The sequence below is a fragment of the Cylas formicarius genome, unplaced genomic scaffold (assembly GCF_029955315.1).
Source record: "Cylas formicarius isolate icCylForm1 unplaced genomic scaffold, icCylForm1.1 PGA_scaffold_2__14_contigs__length_35257938, whole genome shotgun sequence".
NCBI classification, from domain to species: Eukaryota; Metazoa; Arthropoda; class Insecta; order Coleoptera; family Brentidae; genus Cylas; species Cylas formicarius.
This window is the reverse complement of record NW_026844319.1, coordinates 20,616,498-20,640,998: the sequence shown is the minus strand read 5'-3', so window position 1 is coordinate 20,640,998 and position 24,501 is coordinate 20,616,498. Positions and strand designations below refer to the sequence as shown.

Here is a 24,501-nt window from a genome sequence, read left to right as displayed (position 1 = left end):
CACACGTTTTGTTAATATTACACGGAAAGGCGGGAATTTTCGTGAATGTTGATAGAACCAGATAATGTAATAAATAAATGTCACATTCATTGTTTTTCATTTTGGGTTAGTAGGTAACCTTGAATCTTATACTGCGCAGCGAGTTTTACATGGACAATTTTTCACATAATTTATTGGTCAAGAAGTGAATTTTAAACCGCTCTAACTTAAAGAATATTCAACATAGAAAATACAACCAGATTGTGTATGGTGTATGATTGATATTAGTCACTATTGTTGGGAGATACTACTTTATTTTGATGAAATTTTGGTCTCTGTGTATTGGCCAGTAAAAGTATTTGTGATACTTTTCTTTCGCAAACTTTACAGATTTCAAAATGCTTAAGTAAAAAAATTTTGACGAACAGAACAATATCAAAGTTACAGCAGTAGAATTTACACGATTACGGTCACTTTATACGATCATGAACGTTTGAAATAACGTCCAACTTATAATAATATATAACAACAATAACGAAAATAATATCGTAGTTTAAAGAGGTTCAAAACTAAATTTATGATGCCGAACTTTTAGAAAAAAAGCACTCGCATCGATCAACAGTTATATTAAAAATATATTAATTACAAAATAACTAGATATATCATAAAAAAGATCTATTTTTCTAAAAAACTATTTATATTTTGTAATTTTGTAGCAAAAAATTTCAGAATTTATTTTTGAAAAGAACCTAACCACAATGTAATTGTTCTAGCGCGACATCAAGCAACACCACATCTACAGCGAGGAATCGTAACGTTTAAGATATTTTGCGTTTTTTTCAACATATTTTGCGCAATTATATTTCTGGAAATTTCGTTTCATTTGTAAGATTGTGTTTGCAAAAGAATAGAAATGTGATGAAAGCATTAGGAATTTTAAAATTTCATGCGGAGGGTGAACAACTTATTTTATTAATCTTATAATCGTGACAAATTCAGTTACTTACACTTGGTCCTGGGGAAGGTTCAACGTGATGCTGCCTTCGGTAGCGTCGCCGTATTTCAGAAAGCCAAAAAATCCAGTGGCGGCGTATAGACACACGACAAAGAACATACCGATGTTAAGGACTCCCGGACACCCGATAAAGTGATGGGGATTTTTCATGTTGTTCTCAAGCGGCATGACTACGCCAATGCCTTCCAACGCGAAAATGGCGGTGCCGAAAAACACGGGCAGTTTGGTGATATGTTCGGCGGCCGGTCGCGAATCGAAACTGGGCAAATCAGAGAATACGTAATAGAAAGTGATGGATATACAAGTGGCGACGAGGATGTTGGCCACCATAGACAAGGGCGAAAGATACTTGAGATTTCTGATCATGTTAATCAGCAGAAGAAGCGGCAACATCGCGGCCATGTACAGTCTTATGTCGAAAACATATTCGGGGGGTGCATAAAAGTCGACCACTTGCTTAGTGTTCTTGGCGACGAACACTATGTATACGCAGCAGCAGCCTAGTAGATCTATCACGAGAAATAGGTTAATCATAGCTTTGGCAAATTTCGCCCATGGTTTGAAACCAGCTGGGCCGGCTAAGAAAGCGGCTTCGGCCACCTCGGCAAATCCCAGGGACGGAACGCGGGTCCTTCTGCATAGTTCTTGTGCGCTCTTCACCAATATGTGGACGCAGTAGGTGCAGATTACGCCTATGGCGAAGGTTGAGAAGAGGCCAAGGTAAAGTCCCGCGTGGGCGAACGCCAGCGGCATGGCCAAGATTCCGCTGCCCAAACTACCCTTAAGCAAATGAATAAGGGTGTCCATGTCCCTGAAAAATTAACACGGAAGTGTGCTGTTAACGGTGTATAGAAACTTAAATCTTAACCTACTTTTCACAAAACTTCTGGATTCCTTCTGCGTCGGTTTTTGTTGAGTCAAACTTGATAACGTTTCGCCAATCATCCTGTTGGCTTCTTCAGAGTTTAACTAGCCAACAGGATGATTGGCGACACGTTAGCAAGTTCGACGCAGCAAAAACCGACGCAGGAGGAATCCAGAAGTTTTGTGAAAAGTATTACAGTAGCCTGCGGAAGTTTTGTATTTTATTTAAATTGGAAGAGATGCCTTTTTTGTGAAATGTTACTGTCTAATCCTCCTAAAATACGCCGTTAATATTCGAATTAAATTGTCTTCGTAAACAGCAGTCAAAATTTAAGCTTTGTATCAGTTCAAATAGCAACTCAAACAAAATTTCAATGGTGTCATACTTCAGAGAAGTAAAAAGATAAATAATTAGAAGAAAGCAGGGAATCTAAAAACGTAATAAAATATAATAACATTTGAGATATTGACTTAGCCATACGTTGCAGTTAGTTGCGACAACGTTGCGTCATCAAAACTATTTAGTTTGACAGACCAGACTCGAAAACCAAGTATGATCTGTTTATAGATATAAGAAAGTGACCATTTATCCAAGAGTGATCATTACCATACAACAAGATTATTACCTAAAGTTTCTGAATTTAAATTCAGGTAAAATTGTGGTTCGTAATAGAAAATAATTTTATACCTACCTGTGTTTAATATTCTTTGTTTTGGTATACTACTTAGTTTAAGTTTATTAGTAATGATTCTTCTTTCGTGTGTAATACAGCGTGTATTGAATCGTGTGCGAATTATGCAAAATATGTGCGAGTCTAGTGTACCTCAGGAGATGCTCCCGCCCAAATGTAGAAAACACTATTCTATTGAGACTAAGGAAGTTATAAACAATGTTTATTTGACTCTCATTGAACGTGGTGCACGCAAGCAAGCATCTTTGGAACAAACGGCCACATTGACGAAAATTCCAACATTAATTGTATGGAAAATTGTGAATAATCCGATTTCAGCGAGGAAAAAAAAGAACGATGCTGATATTTTCTCGTGTGTAGATGAAAGTAATCCAGATATAATACGGAGTAAAATTTACGAGGAACAAAGCGTGCCTACATTAAATATCTTAATTAGAAGGCTTGAAAAAGATGAAATCGATGTTAAATGTGGCAGAACTACCTTATGGAAGTGTATTCAACACATGGGTTTTAGGTAAAAAAAAAATTGACAAAAGACAATTTTTAATGTAATCTTTTAGAATTCGGAAATGGCGACGGGAATATCTAAAAAAAAGGAGAGAACAACAAAGGCTTGGCTACTTGGATGAAACCTGGTTCGACACTTATGATACCCCGGAAATGGGTTGGGTTGACTCAACTGATAAGAGTAAAAGAGGTAAAAGAATAACTATTTTGCACGCTGGCTCTAAAGATGGTTGGATTCCAAATGGACTTTCTCTGTCTGCGAAAAATATTAAAGATTCTTCTCTGAATTACCATGAAGACACCACCGCTGATTTATTTGAAAGTTGGTTTAAAAACAAACTAGTTCCAAACATTCCTCCTAATAGCATCATTGCAATGGACAGTGCAAGTTATCACAGTAGACAGTTGACTAAAACCCCTTCATCATGTGACACAAAAGCAAAGCAACAATCCAAAACTACATGTATGAAGATTATACCAAAAAGCAATTAATTGAGGTTCTACAAAGCTTGAACCTACAAAAGGAATACGTCTGTGATAATTATGCAAAAAATCTAGGGCAAGGCTTCCACCTTACCACTGTATATTTAAACCCATTGAACATGTTTGGCACCAACTGAAATCTGCCATTCGTCGTAACAATGTTTTCCCCGTGTTAACTCCAGTGTCCTCAAATTATAGAAACCGAAGTTTTTAACATCTCTCCACAAAGTTGGGCAAATTCTGTTAAACATATAGAAAAAGCAGAACAATCGTATATCCATATTGCAAATAATATAGAACAAATAACAATTAGAACAGGCGATGATAGCGATAGTGATACTGATATATTATGTGAATAACTTTAAGTAATTTACGTAGGTACAAAAAACAATTTGTAATTTTATTTTAGATTTAAACGTAAATACACACATAAATAAATAAATATTGTTCAGTATCTTTCCTAACAAAACCCCAAATAATTAAATTCTAAGCAAAGTACGGACCTGTTCGACCATATTTCATTCTTACAGCTTGCCCGGGTCTTTTCTTAATTCGTATCAGTTAGTCACTTTCTTATATCTATGAACAGACTTTACCAAAAATTTTAAAAACAAACGTTGACCATTATTCGCAATCCTGACCTGAAGCTTGTATCAAGTGTACCGTTTGGGCTAGTTACAATTTATCAGCTGATAATCTCGGGAAAATCGATCTTGTTATTGATCATTCTATCCCTATAGTTTATACTTACGATGTTGGATGTTCCAGTTTCCTATGTTGTATCGGGTCATAGTCGCCCGCTTCGGGATCACGTCCCTTGGAATAGTCAAACAGGGGGACCGTTGATCCATTGGCGGACGCCGCTTGTACGGGCTCGCCAACCTTTTCCGCTTTATAACTGTAATTGAACAGAGATTAGTCGCCGTCTTTGCCGTGTCTAGGTCCGGTTTACATCGTGTCAACATTCTGAAGCGCGGAACGTAAACCGGACCTTAGGTTTAACGCGATTAGATGGGGAGGTGGAGGGTGTGGTTAGCGATCACTAGTATCTATGCGTGAACTGAACTGAACATTTAGATACTTGCGTATGTTTCGTGTATGTGTAGGTGTATAGGAACGATGATGGTACAGGGTTACCACGGTATGATGTCAGTTTGATGGTTAGGTACGTTTGTGATCTCAGCGTATAATTCGTTTTTGTCTACAATGTATTTTTCCTTGTTGCACTTATTGCAATGATTTAGTGAATATATCCGAATACAACTACTGAAATGAGAATCAGCGAGGTCACAGAAGACTGGACCGAGGTACACTTTCGTGACCAAAAACCGTCATTTTTTTTTGAGATTATAGAGATAGTAGTGCTTGGTTTTTGACGGCGTAGTGTTTTTTTAAACCTTCAGCTGCTTTCTGGGTTTTGGTTATGGTGCTGACACCATTTTGAACGATGGATTATTTTTTTTCTTTCGAATGTGCCATCATAGAAAAACAATGTAGTAAAGGGATAATAAGTGACATGTCACGGCTAATTTAATGGCCTTGTTAGTTCTAATTAGAGACAATGTGCAACTGGCATTTTTTTGCATAAGTTGCTCCGTATATAAAATACTTTCGTTATAGATTCTTTCTCAAAAGCCGCGACAATTCAATAATCAACAGCGACTAAACGCAAATCCACTACTCACTTAGAAACGATTTCTCGTGAACTGTCACATTTGCGCCAGGAATTAAAAAATGGTAAGCCATATTTGTGCTAAGCAAAATACAAGTTCTTAAAATAAAGGGTCAATGTGGACAAACACAAATGACCTCTTTTTTTAAAAATTATTTTTGTTAAAAAATCTATAAAGTTAAGACTTAAATAACACCGATGTACTCTTGAACATCATATAATACAACATGCCGTGGTTTATGGGAATATGGTGAGGAAGGGGGAAAAGGGTTCCGCGCGCGAGCCGTTCAGAATTATTCTCGGATTCGACCGGAAGGATAGACGTTTTTGCGTATATGTGACACATGTAGAAAAAGGTAAATATAAAATTTGTGCAATTGTACCGTTGACAGTCCAAAGTATGCAATTCCCGCAGCTCCCACACAGCATAACTTTTAGTTTGCTATGCCGCGTCAATCAGCACACACCACGAAGGGCCGTACTTGGTATTGAGGGGCTCCGAAAACTTGACTTGTGCCAATACTCTTACAAAACTTACAAAATATAATCAAAACAACACTATGCAACCATGTATAAACGCAATGGCATCCTATATGAGAAACATCGCCGTCTCGTCAATCTCGGTATAGTATCTAACTATGTTGCGTAGACAATGATTAGTATTACTCGCTATATATATGGTTGATTACGTATACGATGTCCAATAAACACGAGCCTATACAGAATCTCAATAAATCCAAACAAAACAAACAATGAATTGTTGTTTAAAAAAAAAAAGTCCGAATTGTCCCACAGGAACAAAGTTTTTATGTGTCTCTCTTGGTGAAGAGCTAAGCTTTAAACCCCACATTAAAAAACTAGGCAATAAATTTGTCAATACGAATTGTCCTGCATAGAATTGCATGTTCCAAAGTCTTATAATGTGGCTAACACTCTTTAAAAGCTCAAGAAATTTAACGTTTCCAGCAAACGTAATATCGTAAAGTACCAAACACACCAATTCTTTCATTCATGCAAGAGATAAAAACTTGGTCATTATTACTGAGCACAAGCTAAAATTTACAAAACAAAATTAAAAATTTCCTACAAACTTTTACTGGAGAACAATTATTTTCTCAGAAGTGGATAACCACGACTCTTTTAATGCTATAACCGTGTTCATAGAGTTTGTTCATAGTGAGTAGGTAAAATGGTCTAATGAAAAATTTCATTCATTCAATCTCCGTAACATATGGAAAGAGAGGATAACGTACAACGTACAGCGTCGATGAGGCAGTTTGTGAGCAAGGCGAAAAGCTCAGCAACAACAGCGGACAACACATACAAGAACAAGGCTTCTTTTTTTACCGCGCATGCGCACTCGCATTCCGCAAAGGTGAGTGCTTAGAGGACAGCGTGAGAAAAGAAAGCACCCTAGCTATATACGCCTGCAGATATACATGGTTTTCAATATAATAAATATCAACAATAATTAAAAAAAATTCCAATCACCATTAAAAATGTTTTACTCAATAATTATTTTTTACTCGAATACCTTTTTTCGAAAGAAAAAAAAGAAGCATTGTGATGTTCGATGAATGATTTTTGGTTGTTTTTGGCGTCCGAAACTAGGAGGAACTTTGTTACTTACTTGGCCATCAGGACTGCGTTTACTCCGCCCCTTTTCTGGTCTACTTGGGCGATCAATTGGGCCTGCAACAAACAAAAAAAACCTATCTTAATCTGCGATAAACAGCGCGCATTGGTGTTGGAAAGTATCCCGATGCTCTCCTTTAGTGCACAGGTAAACGACCTCTCGACACACCTTGGTATTATTTTCTAATATGGGCATATTGACTTCGCTTGGCCATTTTCGCAAAACGCGAGGAAAGTTGTTAGTCACTCTGTGGGTACTGACGCAACTAATTGAAAGCAGCTAACTGTTTAACCGTATAGGGTGGTTCACGTTCGCTACCTATCCAGTTAACAGTTTTGGAGGACTGAAGGACGTAGTTTGCCTGACAACTTTAGGTCCTGAGTCGTTACAAAGTAATTTAAATATGTATTACTCTGTTTATTGATATTATCTATAGTCTGTTTGTAAATAGCATGGAGTATAATCAAATTTAAGGATCGACGACTAATGTAGATGAAGAATTAATTCAAAAGCCATATAAATTAGAAAAATATTCCAGGTAGATAATGAATAAATGTTCAGGTATCAAAAATGTGGTGTAATATAACCCCTCATCTATATTCTTTAAAACATTTCCCACCAGGATCTACCTGGCATTAAATAAAAAGGGACAAATTTCAACTCCAATTTGTAAATGGGAATAATAGATGGTTTACGGTAAATAATAAGTGAAAATGCAATGAGCAGCAAAAATTTTCTGGACTGTTCCGAGCTGTACGTTTTCGATAGACTATGTATGTATTGTATGAGCAATGTACCATCAAACTGTTTCCTTCGATGTGATGTGGTCTTGTGTTATGCCTAATGGTCCAATAACATACAATTAGGGTTGTGGAAATGAGCAGACTATTTTTTTTTGCTAAAATTGACCGAAATTTTTTTAAAATACCATGAAATTTATATTTATTCATATTGTGCGTTACGTCGCCGTAAATTTAACATCACATAATAATTTATTACAAAATACATATTATTAAATAATGATAGATAACACTCTACAATTGCTAGATGTTTTTTTTTGACTAGTCAATTAAGAAGTGGTCAACTGACTAGTCCAACACTACATACAGTGTTAACTGTTCAAATGGAGGTGTTTTGAATTTTTATCGAAATCAAAACCTTAAAAAACATGTGAATTTATCACACTAAAACCGGTGGTTTCCGTTTCTGAATGTTATTGGTCGGGTTTGTTATCAGAATCGTGTTGCCCATATCAGTACATAAAAAACGTTAACGTTTACAACATAACTACCGATGGCATGTTCCGTGATGCTTTTTCATTTGGAATTATTTTTGTTAAGTTTGCCGTGAGATGGCGGTAATATGAACCTGTCAAAACATTTAAAAAAAATATCGACACTTTCGAAGACGTCGTGTGGTTATATTGAAAATAAAATGGCACAAGAAAAAACGTTGGAAACTATTTTGTTGATGCGATTGCCCGAACAAAATATACATTTATCGCATTTCCACCGTTCAAGGTCGTGGTTATGTGTGTTACGGTTCTGTGGACTTTAACCTAGTAGGTAATGAATAATGTTGAACGTTATTTTTTGACCTCTGACAGTATGTCAAAAAGCGTGACAAAATTTTCGGCACTCAGCAGACTTCCGATAGAAAGAAAATTGATGATATTATACAATCGCATCGCTTTGATTCCAATATATTGTAAATTAAAAATACTTTTAACAAATTTCTCTTGGGTTGTTCAAGTTTTGGAATGCATTTTTTGAAGGAGATAATTGGCTAGCCTGAAGTCAATCAGCTAGCTCGTCATCATTCGTGCTGTTTTGCAAAAATCTACAAGTAGAAAAGCAGTAAATTGCTAGTTTTGGTTGCTTCCTTATTCCAATATTATTTACTTTTTGGATTTCTGAGAAAATTTTTAGGTTGGCTCCTATACGAACTTTATGCACGCTCTAATTTTTATACAAAATGCTTATGAAACAGTTTAAAATTTACCTGCCTGCTTACAACTTAGAACCTATTTAAATGAAAAATTGAGCTTTTGTTATAAAACTATATAAGTATATATTTTGTTTGCATGTTTTTCCTTTTTAAAATAATTTTCTATTTTATTTCAATATTAGCAACTATTTTCTGGGTATAAACAATCATAAAATATTAAAGCATAAATAAAAACTAAATATAAACTTGACTTAGCGTAAAAAAAGTAAGTGTATATAAGGAATAAGGGTAAAAAATTACTAAAAACTGTAGGCGTAAATAGCATTTACGTATTACATTCACTTTTGTCAGTTTTTCAAATATGTTTTATTTTGTGTTGTTTTACCTAGTGTCATCGCAGAAGTCTGTCACACCATAAACATTAGACATTTATTAGTTTCGGTTCAAATATTTGAAATTGGTATACCAAATGACCAAGACCTTTCAGTTTTCTCATAGAAAATAACTAGCTTGATTTCAACTCTCTTATTAAACCAGTAAAAGTCTTAATTTTTATAAATATTAATTTATTTTATTTTTGTGTTACACGGAAAATTAATAAACCTTTGAAGTCAAGAAAACAATTTTATGTAAGTTGTCATTAACTTTAAGTTATTTAATCACATGTATATGTACTGTATATTCGTATTAGTTTATGTTTTTATTTTATGTTTAAGTCAATGTAATAAAGCAAAAATTATCTGCCGATAAAAACGTAGTCGGCGGTGATCCTTTTCATGTGACAGCAAGCGCACCAATTAATACAAATTAGAATTACTATGTGATCTACCTAAGGTTATTTGGTTAGTTTGTTGTGGTTGTGGAATTGGCACCAAAAAATTTTTTTTTAACTTATTGTACGACGTTACTTTTCAAACGTAACTAATAAACAGAATCTGGCAGCAGTTGGGAATAAAATAATGCGAATTCAGGCTCACTCTATGTTAGGGTCAGTGCACTGTTATACCAAGTCCGTCTATTTGAATTAGACGTTAGCAAAGTTTGCCGTACAAACGACGGCGCCATTAATCAAAACAAAAATGATTCAAGGCCGATTGGTTTTCATAAATATGGCTCACGAATCTGTGGCAATAGATTACGATCGGCATGTGATATCTATACTTATTTGCTGGATTATCTGCTTCTGCAGTCGCGTATGTCACGCTTTATTTTTGATTACTTTAGTTTCGGAACAACATACATAAAGTCATACATATAATTTACTGAGTGTTTCAAATAACATTTCGCTAGTTTCTAGGGTAAATTGCAATGTCTAAAAATGACGTTAGTATAAGATTTTGGCGATTGATAAAATTTTATTACAAAATTCTTTATTTTATAATTGTTTTGCAAATAATGATTATACTTTCAAAATTTCTAGCGCATGAATATTAATAATAAGTTTCGCGGTGCTTCTGCACAAAATATTCAAGTTTTGTTAGCAATTACGACTCAACAAAAAACGATTTTTGGGGTCTCTTCTCCAGAGCCATCGCCATTTTCGGACACATGTTTATTAAGCAAACTAACGTTATTTTTTCTATTTGCCATAGAAATTAGCGGAATGTTTTGAAACAGTTTTTTGCGTTTCTATCCAACATTATTTCAAACGCATGTTTTTTCTACAATAACGTGCGTTTGATCTCTAGAAACCAGTACATTGTTTTATTTTCATAAAGACAATACTAAAATCCTGTATCATTCGGACGTGTTACATATTACAGTGTAAAATCTAGTAAGGAGCTACAATTATGAAGTTTGGAATTTGGACGTTTAAAAAACAATCAAAGTGAGCCGCGGACATACATGTAGTAAAAATGTGCTCTCAAAATTATCTGGAGGCTTTTGGATCAATTTTAAGCGCACGGAATAGTCAATAGACTGCCGGCGAATGCTTGTGAAGGTACACAAATTTTAAAAAATAATTTTATGCCGGACCTAAAGAGTTGCCGCCGAAAAATTATCTTGCGCACGCCCATGGCGGGGTAACAAGTCTGGTTTGCCCGGTACTTTTCCACTCGACACCGTTTCTCGGCAACGGCTACGCGGGTGCACCTCAAGGCTAGGAACGCGAACCCACGTAATCATAAGTTGTTGATGAGCGGTAGGTAAAAGCTGTGCTTCCGAGGGGTTGCAGTTTTGGATGACGTTGACGTCACGAATATTACATCATAACGCGTCAAAGTTGCGATTCTTTTTCCGCCCTCTTAATCTAGATTCAATGGACGTACGAATAAAAAAAAACAATCGAGGAGCGAAAACGACGACGAATCACTCTCGTTTCCGAGAAAACTTTTGACGCGGCTGTACATTCCCTAAGCGTGTATTGCAAGCCTGTCCGGTTGGCAACGCGTCAACTCCGAATTCGTCCGGAAAACCGCCAAAAATTACACTTACCTTGCAAGCCCCGTGCAGGGGTGCCGACGCTTCGTTGTGTTTACCCATCTTTCGCGGTTAAATTGAAAAAAAATATATATATAGAAGATAAAATTAGAAACGTATATCACAAAATCACAGACTACAGTAAACACAGTCCTGTACTGTCAAAACGTCGGACTGGAAATGAAACGCGAAGTTCGGCGGCGAAACGTCGTCGAAGCGAAAACTGTGCGACGAAGGGGGAGGGGAAAGCCGAAGAGAGAGACCGACGATCGCATATACCGAAATGAACGCGCTCGCACCGCTCGACTTCCCCTATTTATATTTTCCAATTGTCAATATTTACTGTTGGTCCTCGACTCGTCATATTTTTTTCGCAAATCGAATTAGCGCCACCGCGGCGACGACGACGACGTTGCGAAACGATCGAAACCGCGCGTTTCCGCTTGCGCAGATTTGACAGGATTGACAGATCGCTTTTAAGGATTAGTATAGGAAGTCGCCTAGGATAACGACCGATTTATCTCGTCGACAACAATGTCTGCCTTATTACCGGTCGATATGCGAACATATGCAAATCACTTTTCGCGCAATTTTTAATAACCGCGTCGACTTCATTTGTTTCAGCGCAGACTTGACCTCGCGTGAGTGCAGTACAAGCATGCACGGGCTGGCCCGTAACATTATGGGTGATACCTTTTCTTACAATCTCTAAACGGTATGAAAAAAACGTAAAGACAAAGGTTGTTTAGATTCACTTATATTTTAAAAATATTATGTTACAATATAAGCGGGGTGTTTGCATTTCGTGGACAAGTAACAACTTCCTTATTTTAAAATGAAAACTTTGTATATTAAAGGCATATTTCATCTACTACACCCTAGACGGTTACTGATATATTTTGAATTTTATGTCAAACGATTAATGCGGCTAATAGTATATTATGCAACAAGTGCGGTAAACTGCATTTGATAAAGAGTTTTTCCACTCCCGTCTATAAAATGCCTAATTACACACCGATCTACCACGTCGTTTCCCACGGATCCGAGCCACTTCGGACATTTCCGGGATTTTACCGCACGGGTTTGGGAGCAATCGAATGTTTTCGGAGATGTTTCACATGCTTTGAATTTTGACGTATGTCAATTCTGACAGTCATGTCAGTGAGTGTATTCGTGTTGTTTTGCGAAAATGTACCCAAAAACTAACGGTCGTAGAAAAAGTATAGTATGCAACACGTTCGGCAAACTCAAATGCCGTTTAGCGCACTTGTTGCATAATATACCATTTTCCACTCCCTTCTGTAAAGTATATAATATACTATTACCAAATGTGTTGCATACAATATTTTTTCTACGACCGCCACGTCAATTTAACAAATTAATAGTATATTATGCAACAAGTGCAGTAAACGTCATTTGGCTCACAAGTTTATTTGACACGAGCGGGGAGAGAGAGAGATAGAGAGAGTATGTTGTTTATTTAACTTTTAAAATTCATCGTTAAGTAGTTTATTTAAAGAAAAAGACTGTAATTGAAAGAGGATTAAATTTTTAAGCTTTTTAGAATCAAATGTCGTTTACCGCACTTGTTGCATAATATACTATTTTCTTTAACTTATTTCCAAAATTATGGGTATAGTAATCTCTAGATAAAATTTGTATAGGATCAATTAATATAAAATAATTATAGGATAGTTGAAGTATGTTTTTCTCTGTTTGGTTCAATAGAGTAGCCAAAGGCACTGGCGCCATGAATGCATTTACTTCTTTGTAATAACTTTGTTATTATTGTTTAAATAAAGTCATTATTATTATTATTATCAAATAATACGCGACAATGTTTAACAGTATTTGTCTACTCCTAACTCTAAAATACCCAATTATGCACGGATCAAGCGTGTGGAAAGACGCACTTTAAGACGTCAGCTTCGTTACCCACAGTCACAAGCCTCTTCGGACATTTCCGGTACTTTAGACTCGGGTTTGGGAATGAGTGTTCGAATGTTTTCGGGAGCCACGGATGATATTTGGACGAATTCCAATTCTGGCAGTCACGTCACAAGTCGCTCAGTGATTGTATATATTCGTGCTGTTTTGCAACATTGTACCCAAAAACCAATGGTGGTATGAAAAGTGTAGTTTGCCAACACATTGATAAACTTGTTCAGTCAATCGTTTATTAAAAACACGCTTCGCTCCACTCGTGACAAAACTAATTCGCGACTAAAGGGTTGTTATCAAACTTGTTGCATAATATAATGTTTTGTTATTCCCTTCGATAATGCTATGACAAAGGGTTTTCAATCGGTTTAAAACTAATAATTCGTTTAACATTCGTATGAGTCGCCAACTGCACGAACCACTTGCCAATAGGTGTGATTTAGTTTCATTTTCGAACCAGTTCCGGTTAGTTTCGAGCGAAATATATTGACTCGCAGTATATACAATGTTACACACGGATCGTAAATAATTTCGGAACATTGCCAGGCATCTAACTTCCCGCGCGGTGTTTTACAACTATTTATATGTTTAGGTAGGCTGTAAATAGTGCGCCGATATTGGTATAGATTTTTCCTTAACTGGACGAACATAAATTTAAGTGCGAAAAATGAAATATTATTTCACCTTCGGCTGCGCTTTATAGGTTCCGAAATGAGTCACATGGATAATTTTCTTCACAATGTCGTGATGTTAAATTTGCGTAAAATGTTACAAGCAATGGAAATGACCGAATACTACATTTGGAATTTTCTAGAACGACATTTTTCAACCCTCTTTATTGTGGCGATGGACCAAAAACAAACAAACTATAATGATTGTTACTACCACTCAGTAAAACACATTATTTTGATATTTCGGAAAGCTTTGCGTCAGCTATTAAGAGATAGACAAAACTGACCAAAACTAACATGGTACATGTCAAAATAACATAAAGTAAACTAGTAGCAACTAATTTTTAGCAAGTTTTCTTTTCATTTCATTTTTTGAACTCTCTGTAAGTCAAAATCATAAAAAAATCTATTGAATGTTTTCGACAAGGAATCCAATATCTTATACAAATTTTAAAATATTTAAAAAATATTGTAGACTTAGGTTATTATACGTGAAATGTGTGGACATTTCGCGAAACATAAAACATTATATATAACATAAATATTATTAAAAAAATCAAAACGCCACGGATTTTTTTTATGAAATATATTTTAAAACTAAGATAAACCACCAAGTCGTAACATATCAGTGGAATCGTAATCTGTAATATTTTAATCATTTGGAAACTGCATACAAAAATGATTATCTAGGGCCAGGGTAATTGTTTATTTTGATAATGTTATAATATAATAATTATTGCAATCGTTTCGCTTATAAAAGTATTAAGTGCAAGATAATAGCTTAAAATTCCTATCATGGATGTTGATTGCCATGGCGTTTGCATATATATTTTTCAATTTTTATTATGTTTAAAATTAGTATAATAAACGAATGACCTTTGAAAATCGAATGCTTTAAATTAAAATAACATCTAGTGATCATCCTAAAACACTAAATCTTTGCAATAAGTTGCCCCCACAATTATTATCACAGGCATGGATTAAAAATTGATGTGCATTCCTTTCGCGTTCTTGAAAACGTACCTTTACGCTGTAATTTTCTAAAATAGTTAGGCATTATCAGCATTTTATCTCTTCACCCTGTATATATCGTTTGCCACAAGTAGCCGCGTCGTGATTACATATACGCGTAAATTTGGCAAACCCACGGGTCGCGTGGGCGAACTATGACGTAACGGAACGATGTCGCGAATGGAAACCGACGCCTGTAATGGCGTCGGTCGTTTGGCTGACCGCCAACATTTTGTTTTGTACACTCGCGGGCAAAGTTAACGTCTGGTGGTTCAAAATTGATGTTAATATTCTGTGAATATGTACGTCTAGGGCCAAAATATACAGGGTGTTTCACGATGATATGAGAATGTATGGTAGTATCCATACATAAATTATATGAGAGTGATAAAAACCAATAGGGAACCACCCAGCTGAAATTGTTTTAGTCTGTTATACAAATGTCGATATTTTATTTCATTCAATTCAATTCAATTGTTCGTCCTTTCATCATTTTTTGTTGGAGCGACTTGATATGGCTACTGAATCATTACATAATTAATTTTTATAAATATCAGAATTTGATCATCTTAAATATTTAGTATAGTTTTTATAGTTGCTGTCTTTTATAAGCCCACATACTTCTTGCTTGGTACGCTGACAGCTTATGAAAAGAATGCAGAACAGAAAAGAGTACGTTTAAAGCGTATCGCGCGTTCCCAAACGGGCAATAAAAAAATTTATATGATGAGGAAAATTAATGGCACATTTCGATATTCATCAATATTAATAATGACCGTGCATGCGCGCATCCGTTTCGATCGTTATTTCTCCAGCAATAAAGTGCGAATTATTCGCAGCAGAATGCGCTTGCCATCAAAATTTTTCTAAAAAAAAACTGAAAATTTTACTCACGCCGACCTCACCCGGTGCAGTTAAAACAACTAACTTGAAGTCAGTGTGGACAACAATGAATATGTAATAGCACGGATAATAGATAACAATTGCTAATGTTTGGAATGGGACTAAAATGTTAAAAATACGCGCTCCTCAACGTGTCGATATTGTAAAGCCTTAAGAACTTTAAGTGTTAATCAAATTTACGTGATAATGATTGTTACAATGTATTAGACATTTGACGTCCGCCATCCTAAAATTGCTTTTATTCAACACACGCATTATTAACTAAATTGCACCTAAACTGCTAAAATACTGAAAAAAAAGTGGTTATTATTAGATCATATTATATCAAAAACCTGATTTCGGTTTTCATAATTTTAAAAAAATTAACAGCACAAGAGAAGAAGGACAATGCGTCCCAGAAATTTGTAATGAAATGGTTCCAAAAATAATGTAACTTACATAAATGCACTTCATTACCATCTGTTTTTATACATTACTACTTGTCAACCTTGTGGACTTTGTCATAGTTAATTTATAATAATTATTCGGTTTGCAAAGAGTATTCGTTCAAATGTTTCAAACAATAATGACTTACCTTGCTACAGCAGTAGGTATGTTTAGACGCGCAAATACAAAGTCTAATCTCGTCTGAAGTTGAGCATGTATGTATTGTGTTTTAATGGTCGATAAAACGAACGGAATCTTTTAATTCAATTCGCATCTGACAAGTACCATTCAGTTTGTCAATAGCTCCCACTATGCAAAAGTTGCTTATCGTGGATGGTAATGTTTCGTCTACATATCGGAGTTCATGAATTTACTTCAGAAGTTGAAAACATTCTACATTCTTTTGGTTAACGTCGAAAATCGTATAGACAATGTGTAAATGGATTTTTCTCTTCCAATCGATATAAAAAATGTAACCAAGTAGCAACTAACTAAAACGAGGAAAGGAAAAACAGCTTTGGTCGTATATATAGCAGAGGAGTTAGGTGAGCATTTCGTTATTTTCAGGACATCCACGAAACCTTGTGTCTCACATCCGGGTTTGGGAACCTGTGTTATGAAACTTATTTTTCTGAAAATTTATACCACGAAAAGGTGCAATTTCTTTATAAATTAGTTCAACCGTATTAAAAAAGTTGAAGTTAACTTGTATCGTTACTAGATGAATTATACTTGAAGTCTGTTTCTGATCAAATTTACCGGCGTACGTATAGTCTGGTTCCATCTTCATCGTCTTGTTAATAACGATGTTATTACCTTTTGTTATTGGGTAAAGCCATTAACAAAAAAAATTCTTACTTGAGCGATAAGGCGTTTGTGACAGTGTTAAATAATCGTTTTTACTGCGCGTTTCGAAAGTTATTTTACGAGAATATAACAGTGGAAATCATTTGGCGCTTGATGCAAAACAGGTTGTAAAAAATTTGTATGAAACTTTAATCAGTAGGGGACTTATTCAACAAGAAGTTTAAAAAAACCTGCCTACTTATAAAAACGCTAATAAGGGATATAATTAACATTTGAGAAATGAAAAAAAGGAAGTGATTTTCTAACTCACCGTATAGACAATAGTGATCAGGACCTAATAAGAAGGAAAATATGTTGTCTTTATCGAAGCGAAGTTGTTCCTACCTTGGATAAACTGAAAACCAGTATACACATAAGCCACCCTCCGAGGGATTTGAGTACCGTAAAATACACACCAGTCTCATCAAGTTCAAAAACTGAAATCCCGGAATATTTGTTAGAAATTTAGAAATTTATTTTGAATTCAGTCAAAAAAAACGCAATTTTTGGAAAAATTCAGTAGAGCTCATTATAAAAATTGGGGACTCTTACAGTTCTATACAAACAACATAAATCGGAATAATTAATCTCGATGACGACTCTGATAGTGAAACAGAATTAGGTTTGGACATCTAGAACAAAAATATAATTATGTATAGATATTGCTAGCTAAGAATTTATTGTATATATTTGATGTAGTTGTTTGTTCTTTGTGTAATTTAATAAGATTATACCCACCTAAATAAACAAAAAAAAATTACCAAAACCTTTGAGAGTCCGTTCCTAATATTCTCTCCTTTAATACCTACCAGACCCGAGTTTTAATGCGGTCGGCACGTAACTTCCATAATTGCGGACAAAAGTCAGCACGATGAAGATTGAGACCGACTATACAACACAACATTAACCCGTCAAACCATATTAATTAAGCACTGACCTATTTCAACTGTTATAGTCAGAAAAGTTAATACGCAATAGTCGTAGGTAAAAGAAAAAGTCTATCCTTCTTTGCCAAATTTCGCCTCTATATTGAAGCTGTTTAATTAATTAATTAATTTTAATTCATAGATTAATTAAATCAGAATGTTGAATATTGAAAAATATAGACACCAAACATCCCAAAGAAGAATAGCCTTCTTTCTTACTGCCGAATCCCACGAAAAACAAAACAAGGTCAATAACCTTCAAACCCCACATGCCATTTGCAAACGAAATTGCAACGTGCCATGGTAAAGAGAAACAAATAAAAACAACAATAATTCGATCATACGCCAACGTGACTCCAAGAATAAGAACAGCGTGACGGACGACACCCTTATCTTAGCAAATCTAAAACCAGCCAGATTGGCACTCAAAACGCCGACCTTGTGAAGGGCGCCGAATTCGCAATATCTGTCCCATTTTTCCGTTTCGGTGCTGACGTCATACGACTGCTGGCGCCTGGCTAGACTAAACGTAGACGTTAAGGCACATGAAGCGGATTGCTTTTAGGGCAATTATCCTCGGTGGGGATTATTTATTAATTTTCCCTTATTAATTGTAAAAATGAAATTTTAAGAAATTTGATGAACTACATTTTAGTCACGAGCTTGTTTTAACACAAGCGAAGCGAGTGAAAAAATCATACCTGACGGTATTACCATAATTCTTGAAAAATTTGGTATTTATTACTCTCTAGTCACTGACCCAAATTCTAAGTTTTTTGTGTTTATGGTTTGAGGAACTTTAGTCATATATCAGAAGAAAATATCGAATGGCCCAAAATGAAACCAGTTCCATTTTTTAGTCGCATTACTTGTGTCTTACTCATTTAAAGTTAGAAAATATTCTTCACCAACTTAAAGGAGCGTTTCGTTTCGTTATGAGGACGAAAAACATTTTAGCCAGCGTAGTTCTGTAAATTTGAACCCTATCTGACCTATAACGCAATTAAAATGTGCAACAATTATATTATTTCGAAGCCAATCTCTGTTCTAGTATTTCGGAAAAAAAGGTCCATTTGTTAGCGTTGCAAAAGTTTATAAACTAAACAATACTAAGTAATACTTATACATTTATATATTATATAATATATACTGTTCTTACTATACTGGTGCATTAGGACAATGCGTATGTAATGTAAATTTAACCATTTTTTCCATATTAAATAATGATGGGTTTTGGGCTGGGTTTATGAAAAATCATTTTTTTAAGTAGTCGACGGTTAAACAATGTTATTGCTTTATTCAGCACTTAATTTAATAATACATTTACACTTTTTTTTTAATATTCTTATTTTACATAATTGTGCTGTTGTGCATTGGTTAATTTAAGAACACGAATATGTGATCCTTTTTTTAAATGTCCTGATAAAAAGTGTTTTTTTTTATAAACCCAGCACAAACTCATCAATTCCGTAATATTGAACAAAGTATTAAACAGCTATGGTCAAATTGCGACACTGTAATAATTAAAAAGAAGCATTGTGGTAATGACACTGCAGTTAATCATTGGTTTTCATTAATAACAGTAGAGTTGTTTTTTCTGTGTGGGCAACAATTTAAAATGCGCGATGTGTGGCGATTTTCTAATTTATTTTGATTAAGTAGGGACGTTAAGGTGGTGGCGCGTCGCACACAAACAGGACGTGGCGGATTGGTTAAAGTGCTTTGTTTGTAATACAAGAAATTGGGTCCGATTATCGCGTTCCGTGTGATTGTTTTGGTTGGAGGTAGTTTGCGGCGTATTAAAATCGCGAAGCGGAATTTAACTTTATTCAATTAGTTATTAAAAAAAATAACAAATGCCGCGTCGACAGCTTTTTATGCGGACTTTGCGCAATAACCTGAACATTGTCGACTAGAATTTTATGAGCTGTGCGATAAGGGGCGATAAAAAACGATAAAAAATATCGTTTGAAATTGAAACCACGACGAAGTATGTCGACGTGTTAATATCGTTGATAACACTGTCAACCATTTAACGCTATTCGAAATTCTGAAGAATGAATGAATGAATGAATTTTGCAGGTCCTTTTTATTTATTCGCTGATTTTGTGCATGTTTTATTTCTAAATCCTAAAGTATTCGGTACAATAAATACAATTAAGTAGGTGTACTGAATTTAGAATTTTTTTGTAATTATTTTTTAGATTTTTTTAACACAAAAATCAGTACATCCTATTGAATTTTGCCTACTTTATCGAAGTGAGGGGCAAAACATTAGGGACGGACTTTTATTTATTGTTTAGTTATTGCATCAACGAAAATGACATACAAAGTTTTAATAAAATAATTATCTATACATAATTAGTATTTTATTCTAAGTATCTAATTTTAGTCAGCCTAGTCATCCTTGAAATTAATTACAATAGGATTTATGTTATTTTGTGCTGTTGTTATATATGTATCTATTGCCACGGTTTTATGGCACATCCTGTACACTGAAAAATATTTTAATGTTCATCTTTTAAATATTAAAATGTCAAGTCAAAAACGCTGCCCTTTCAAAACCTTGCGAAATAGATTCAGGAGAATTGTTTATTATTATTCTGGATGTGAATCTGTTAAAAAATAGGGAAAAAGACAAGAAAGTCTAAGGGAAAAGCTGAAATTTTCGCAAAAATGTTACCTACACATTTGAAAAACTTATCTGTTTTGGTGGTTTTGTTTGTTAAATCGAAAATAGCCGCGGTATTTATAGGAAAAAGTCGAAAATTAGAAACAGCCCGCATGGAAAAACATTGTCGTGGGTCGAAAATTTGTGTTTTGTATTGCCAGATATTTTTAAAAATAAACTCTTAAAGAATATAAAAAATATAAACTATAAGCCTTACATGTCGGAGTTAAACAAATAGACCTCCACACTTGCGGCGTGTTTAAGTCGATAATGCTAGGTTAATTAGTTAATATACGTGTTCGATGCGATATTTTCATTGGATATTGCACGGAAATCAAATTGAAGTATTAAAAACTGTAGAAAATATAACATTTTTTTACCGATCCATTTGCTTGTGTATGTATATAGCATACTCACATACAATCTAGTCATTTAATTTTAATCATAATAACGCTTATTATTTATACATTTATGTATACGTCAAAATCGCAAAAATGTCAGTTTCTATAAAAAAATAAATATAGAGGAGAAAAAAAAGATTTTCATGGAAGAAAAACATAATTATTTAATATTTATGCTATGCTTTAAGATACAATTACTTGCTTGTCTAAAGCATTTATTAGATATTCATCTAGCTCCTTTGAAGTGAGTTAGTGTCATTTAAAAAGTATTGCTATTAGTTTAAACGGTTGTATTTTATATTTGGCAATTTTTCCATTTTGGCCAACTTTTTGCAAAATTTGTAAAAATGTCCTTGGCTCAAAAGTATTTAGGACTCCTGTTACAACGATCTATTGACTTCTTAACTCAATATTTTGGTGCACATTTTTTTAATCAACTGTTTTCCCATTCTCCTAGTTGTGCCACTGGTTTGATGAGTATTTTTATAAGATCCGTGCTGCATTAATTAAAACCTCAAAGGAGAATTAACTAAAAAAAGTGTTAAACCTCACTTAGTATTAGTATATTTTGCAATAAGTATAATAAATGCCATTTTAGTCACGAGCAGAGCGCACCGGAAAGAGTGCTTAATAAACGAGTCACTGAAGAAGTTTATCAATGTGTTGCATACTATGCTCTTCCTTTTTTTGATACATTTTTGCAAAACAGCATGAATACTGATGTGGAGTGGCAAAAGTCAAACTAACAGTAACTAAACATTTAATAAAACTGACGTTTTGAAGTGACACTTTTTTAAAATATTGTTTTTATATGGTATTTTTGTTTTAAATGAAGCACAGAAAAAAGTATCCTGACAACTTACACTTCGTTAAATGTATATTTTCTTAAATGAATTTGTAAACGATGCGTTGCCGAATGGACCCTTACCCACTTCAACGGGGTAAATATCATCTACATGACGTCGTTTTAAGTAAACTCAAACATTTCTCTCGATTCGTGTCAGTTTAAATGGTTTATAAGCAAAAATTTCGCTCGAGACAATCAACGAGACAACGAACGACAAAAGCGCATCGCTTTTAACGCGTTTTTCACGCCGCACATTCGATTTACAACCAACATACCTTTTTTCGGGGTATTTCTTTCAGCTCCATCTTGCTGGAAATAGCGACGATAGATCCGACCGCGACGCTGCTGCTAATTGACATTTGATCACTATATATTCAAAAAGCCATGGCGAAAGCCAAAAACCTCGGGTGTCGTTTTCAATTACGGCCAATAATAATTATTATCTACAGATTGGATACGGATCATCGCGCGCACAAGTGTCGGGTAGTTTTCTCACGTATTGCCAAAAGACTAAAATTAAATGTCCACTGGCCGCGGTGATTATTTTAAATTCCTGCCGACGGTCTAATATTAGGCTTGGATTTTTATTTTGCAAGGCGTTTGTGCAATGTGATGAACGTTTAACGGTTGCGTATCACCGAGAGCTTCGGTAGTGCGTTGTCGAATGTATATTAGAATTAGAACACCATCAGCACCAACGAACGTCTGTAGCGTCCACTCGAGCGCAAACTCCAAAAAATCAATCACACCGACACAAAACATTCGCACTTTTAACACGTCACGAACATTCATGTAGAACTATGAATTCGTTAGACCATGCGAAACCTCTTCCGCCGAACGAAGAGTGTTTTGTGAAGCTTTTTGAAGTTTTGAAGTTTTACCCCGTGCGTTCAGAAAAATCTTTGTGACCCTAACGTTTCCTAGGTCAAAGTCGGAAAATAAACCAGACAATAAAACACGCAAAATCGGGAGGAGAATTCGAGACGATAATACGCTACCCCAAACAGTCCGGGCGCTTTTGCTTGGATTTAAATCTGAAAAAATTTTTGCTTTCTCTTGCAACGGAATCTTCAAAATAAACAATTTCTCGTCGTAGGGAGTTGCGTTGGAAACGTTAGAAAGACAGAGTGATGAAAAATACAGAAAAAGTGGACCTACTATTTCCAAAGGCTGCCAAGACGAAATTGCAAAAAATATTTATTTGTATCCAATGAAGAGCAAACATTATAATTAATTAATTCATTCTAATTAATATTTAATATTCATTGCGTATCTAACCAGCAAATTCGTACCTATATATTCCAATTAGTAAAACCTTGCTGCCAAATAGTTTGATAACGGACAGACGGTAAAATCCGTCATGCATTCGGTAGATTCGGGTTCAGCTCCACGAAAATAGCTTATGTATAAACACCACAATTTAATTGTTGATAAAGATTTCGCATAAAAATTTAATATTTTGTCGATGGCTCGACAATAAGCCGGTTTTAAACAAAATATTGTAAAATATGTTGTACGTAACACGGCCCACTTTTCTAACTTGTTACGCAAACTACTTTTTCTAAACACAGGAAGAAGGCAACCTATAGCAAACTATACCAGTATACAGAGTATACCAGTGATGTTAACCCAATTCATGCTTTAACTGGCCTCTCTGTCTTCCCTTAGTAAGAACTTATATCAAGAGTTTCAGTCTGCCATGGCAGTGCCCTCTATAACCCTCGTTATGATTTTTATTACTTTTTTAACTACATATGTATTTCTAAGAGTTTCAAACTTAGCATAGCACATTATATTTCCAGATTGGAACAGGTTTTTCTGTAAGTGTGAGTTATCATTAAACTGAAGCCTTTAAACTCCAAATATTCATGTAAGAAAGTTACAAGCCTTTCGGATTCCTTTCCGTCTAAGATATCATGGAAAATGTTTTGTGAATGTGAAGATTTTAAAATATTATGTTTATGTTTTTTGTTTCCCTTTCCCTCCTTTCTCCCTTTCGCGCTATAATTTAAGTAAAGTAAATTCCTGCCGAGTGTTTATGTGTTGCCCAATCATGTTCGATTGCCTCCATTAATTTTTTTAAAACTGTTTTAACGTCGAACAAATCCATTTTGACGACGAATAAAAGTGCACTCGAGGAGTCTCCCTTAAATGACTTAATTTTATCGAACCGGCCGACAAGTTCGGACTTGTTTGTTATTGATCGAGCCGTTTTGCTACCTGGTGTGCACCTTTCGTCGCCGTAGTGTTGTGTAACCCGAAACCGGAGTTTATTGGAACCGGATTTCTGCCACCTGGTTGTTAATTCATGATGATACTTGAATGAAAATGGAAGGTTCGTACCATGTACGGTCAATATTTTTAACTTTTGACACGTTTGCGTCGCGTTTCATTTAAAATACTCGCAAGCGTAGGTTTGTGATTGATATTTATGTTTACAATTTTTTTCCTATAAGTTAAAAATAACGTCCAACTGCACGCAACGTCACTCGAATTTTAAAACAAATCGCGAACGGTGCAAAAATTCTTTCTGCTTCATTCCAAATTCTAATCTTCTTTTGAAACGTGCATTCTATTGCGGAATTACGGACAATAGTGGATTCATTTAATTCCAAAACAACCTGCCATTCTGGTAATAAGCT

At 35.0% G+C, this 24,501-nt stretch overlaps 1 protein-coding gene across 6 annotated transcripts in view; it reads right to left on the bottom strand.

Moving 5' to 3' along the window:
* Window positions 1-24,501, bottom strand: part of LOC132698123 (proton-coupled amino acid transporter-like protein pathetic) — a 37,470-nt gene that overhangs the window by 1,912 nt on the left and 11,057 nt on the right. Inside the window, exons 1-5 of one of the 6 annotated variants that reach the window (XM_060664018.1) lie at window positions 22,135-22,500; window positions 6,843-6,904; window positions 5,596-5,745; window positions 4,292-4,438; window positions 987-1,805 (exon numbers count right to left, since the gene is read on the bottom strand). In XM_060664018.1, the coding sequence (XP_060520001.1) occupies window positions 987-1,801 (815 nt within the window). In that variant the 5' untranslated portion in view covers window positions 1,802-1,805; window positions 4,292-4,438; window positions 5,596-5,745; window positions 6,843-6,904; window positions 22,135-22,500. Of the gene's footprint in view, window positions 1-986; window positions 1,806-4,291; window positions 4,439-5,595; window positions 5,746-6,842; window positions 6,905-11,231; window positions 11,490-22,134; window positions 22,503-24,501 lie in introns of those variants that run through there. The other 5 variants (XM_060664019.1, XM_060664020.1, XM_060664015.1 and 2 more) reach the window with 5 other exon arrangements.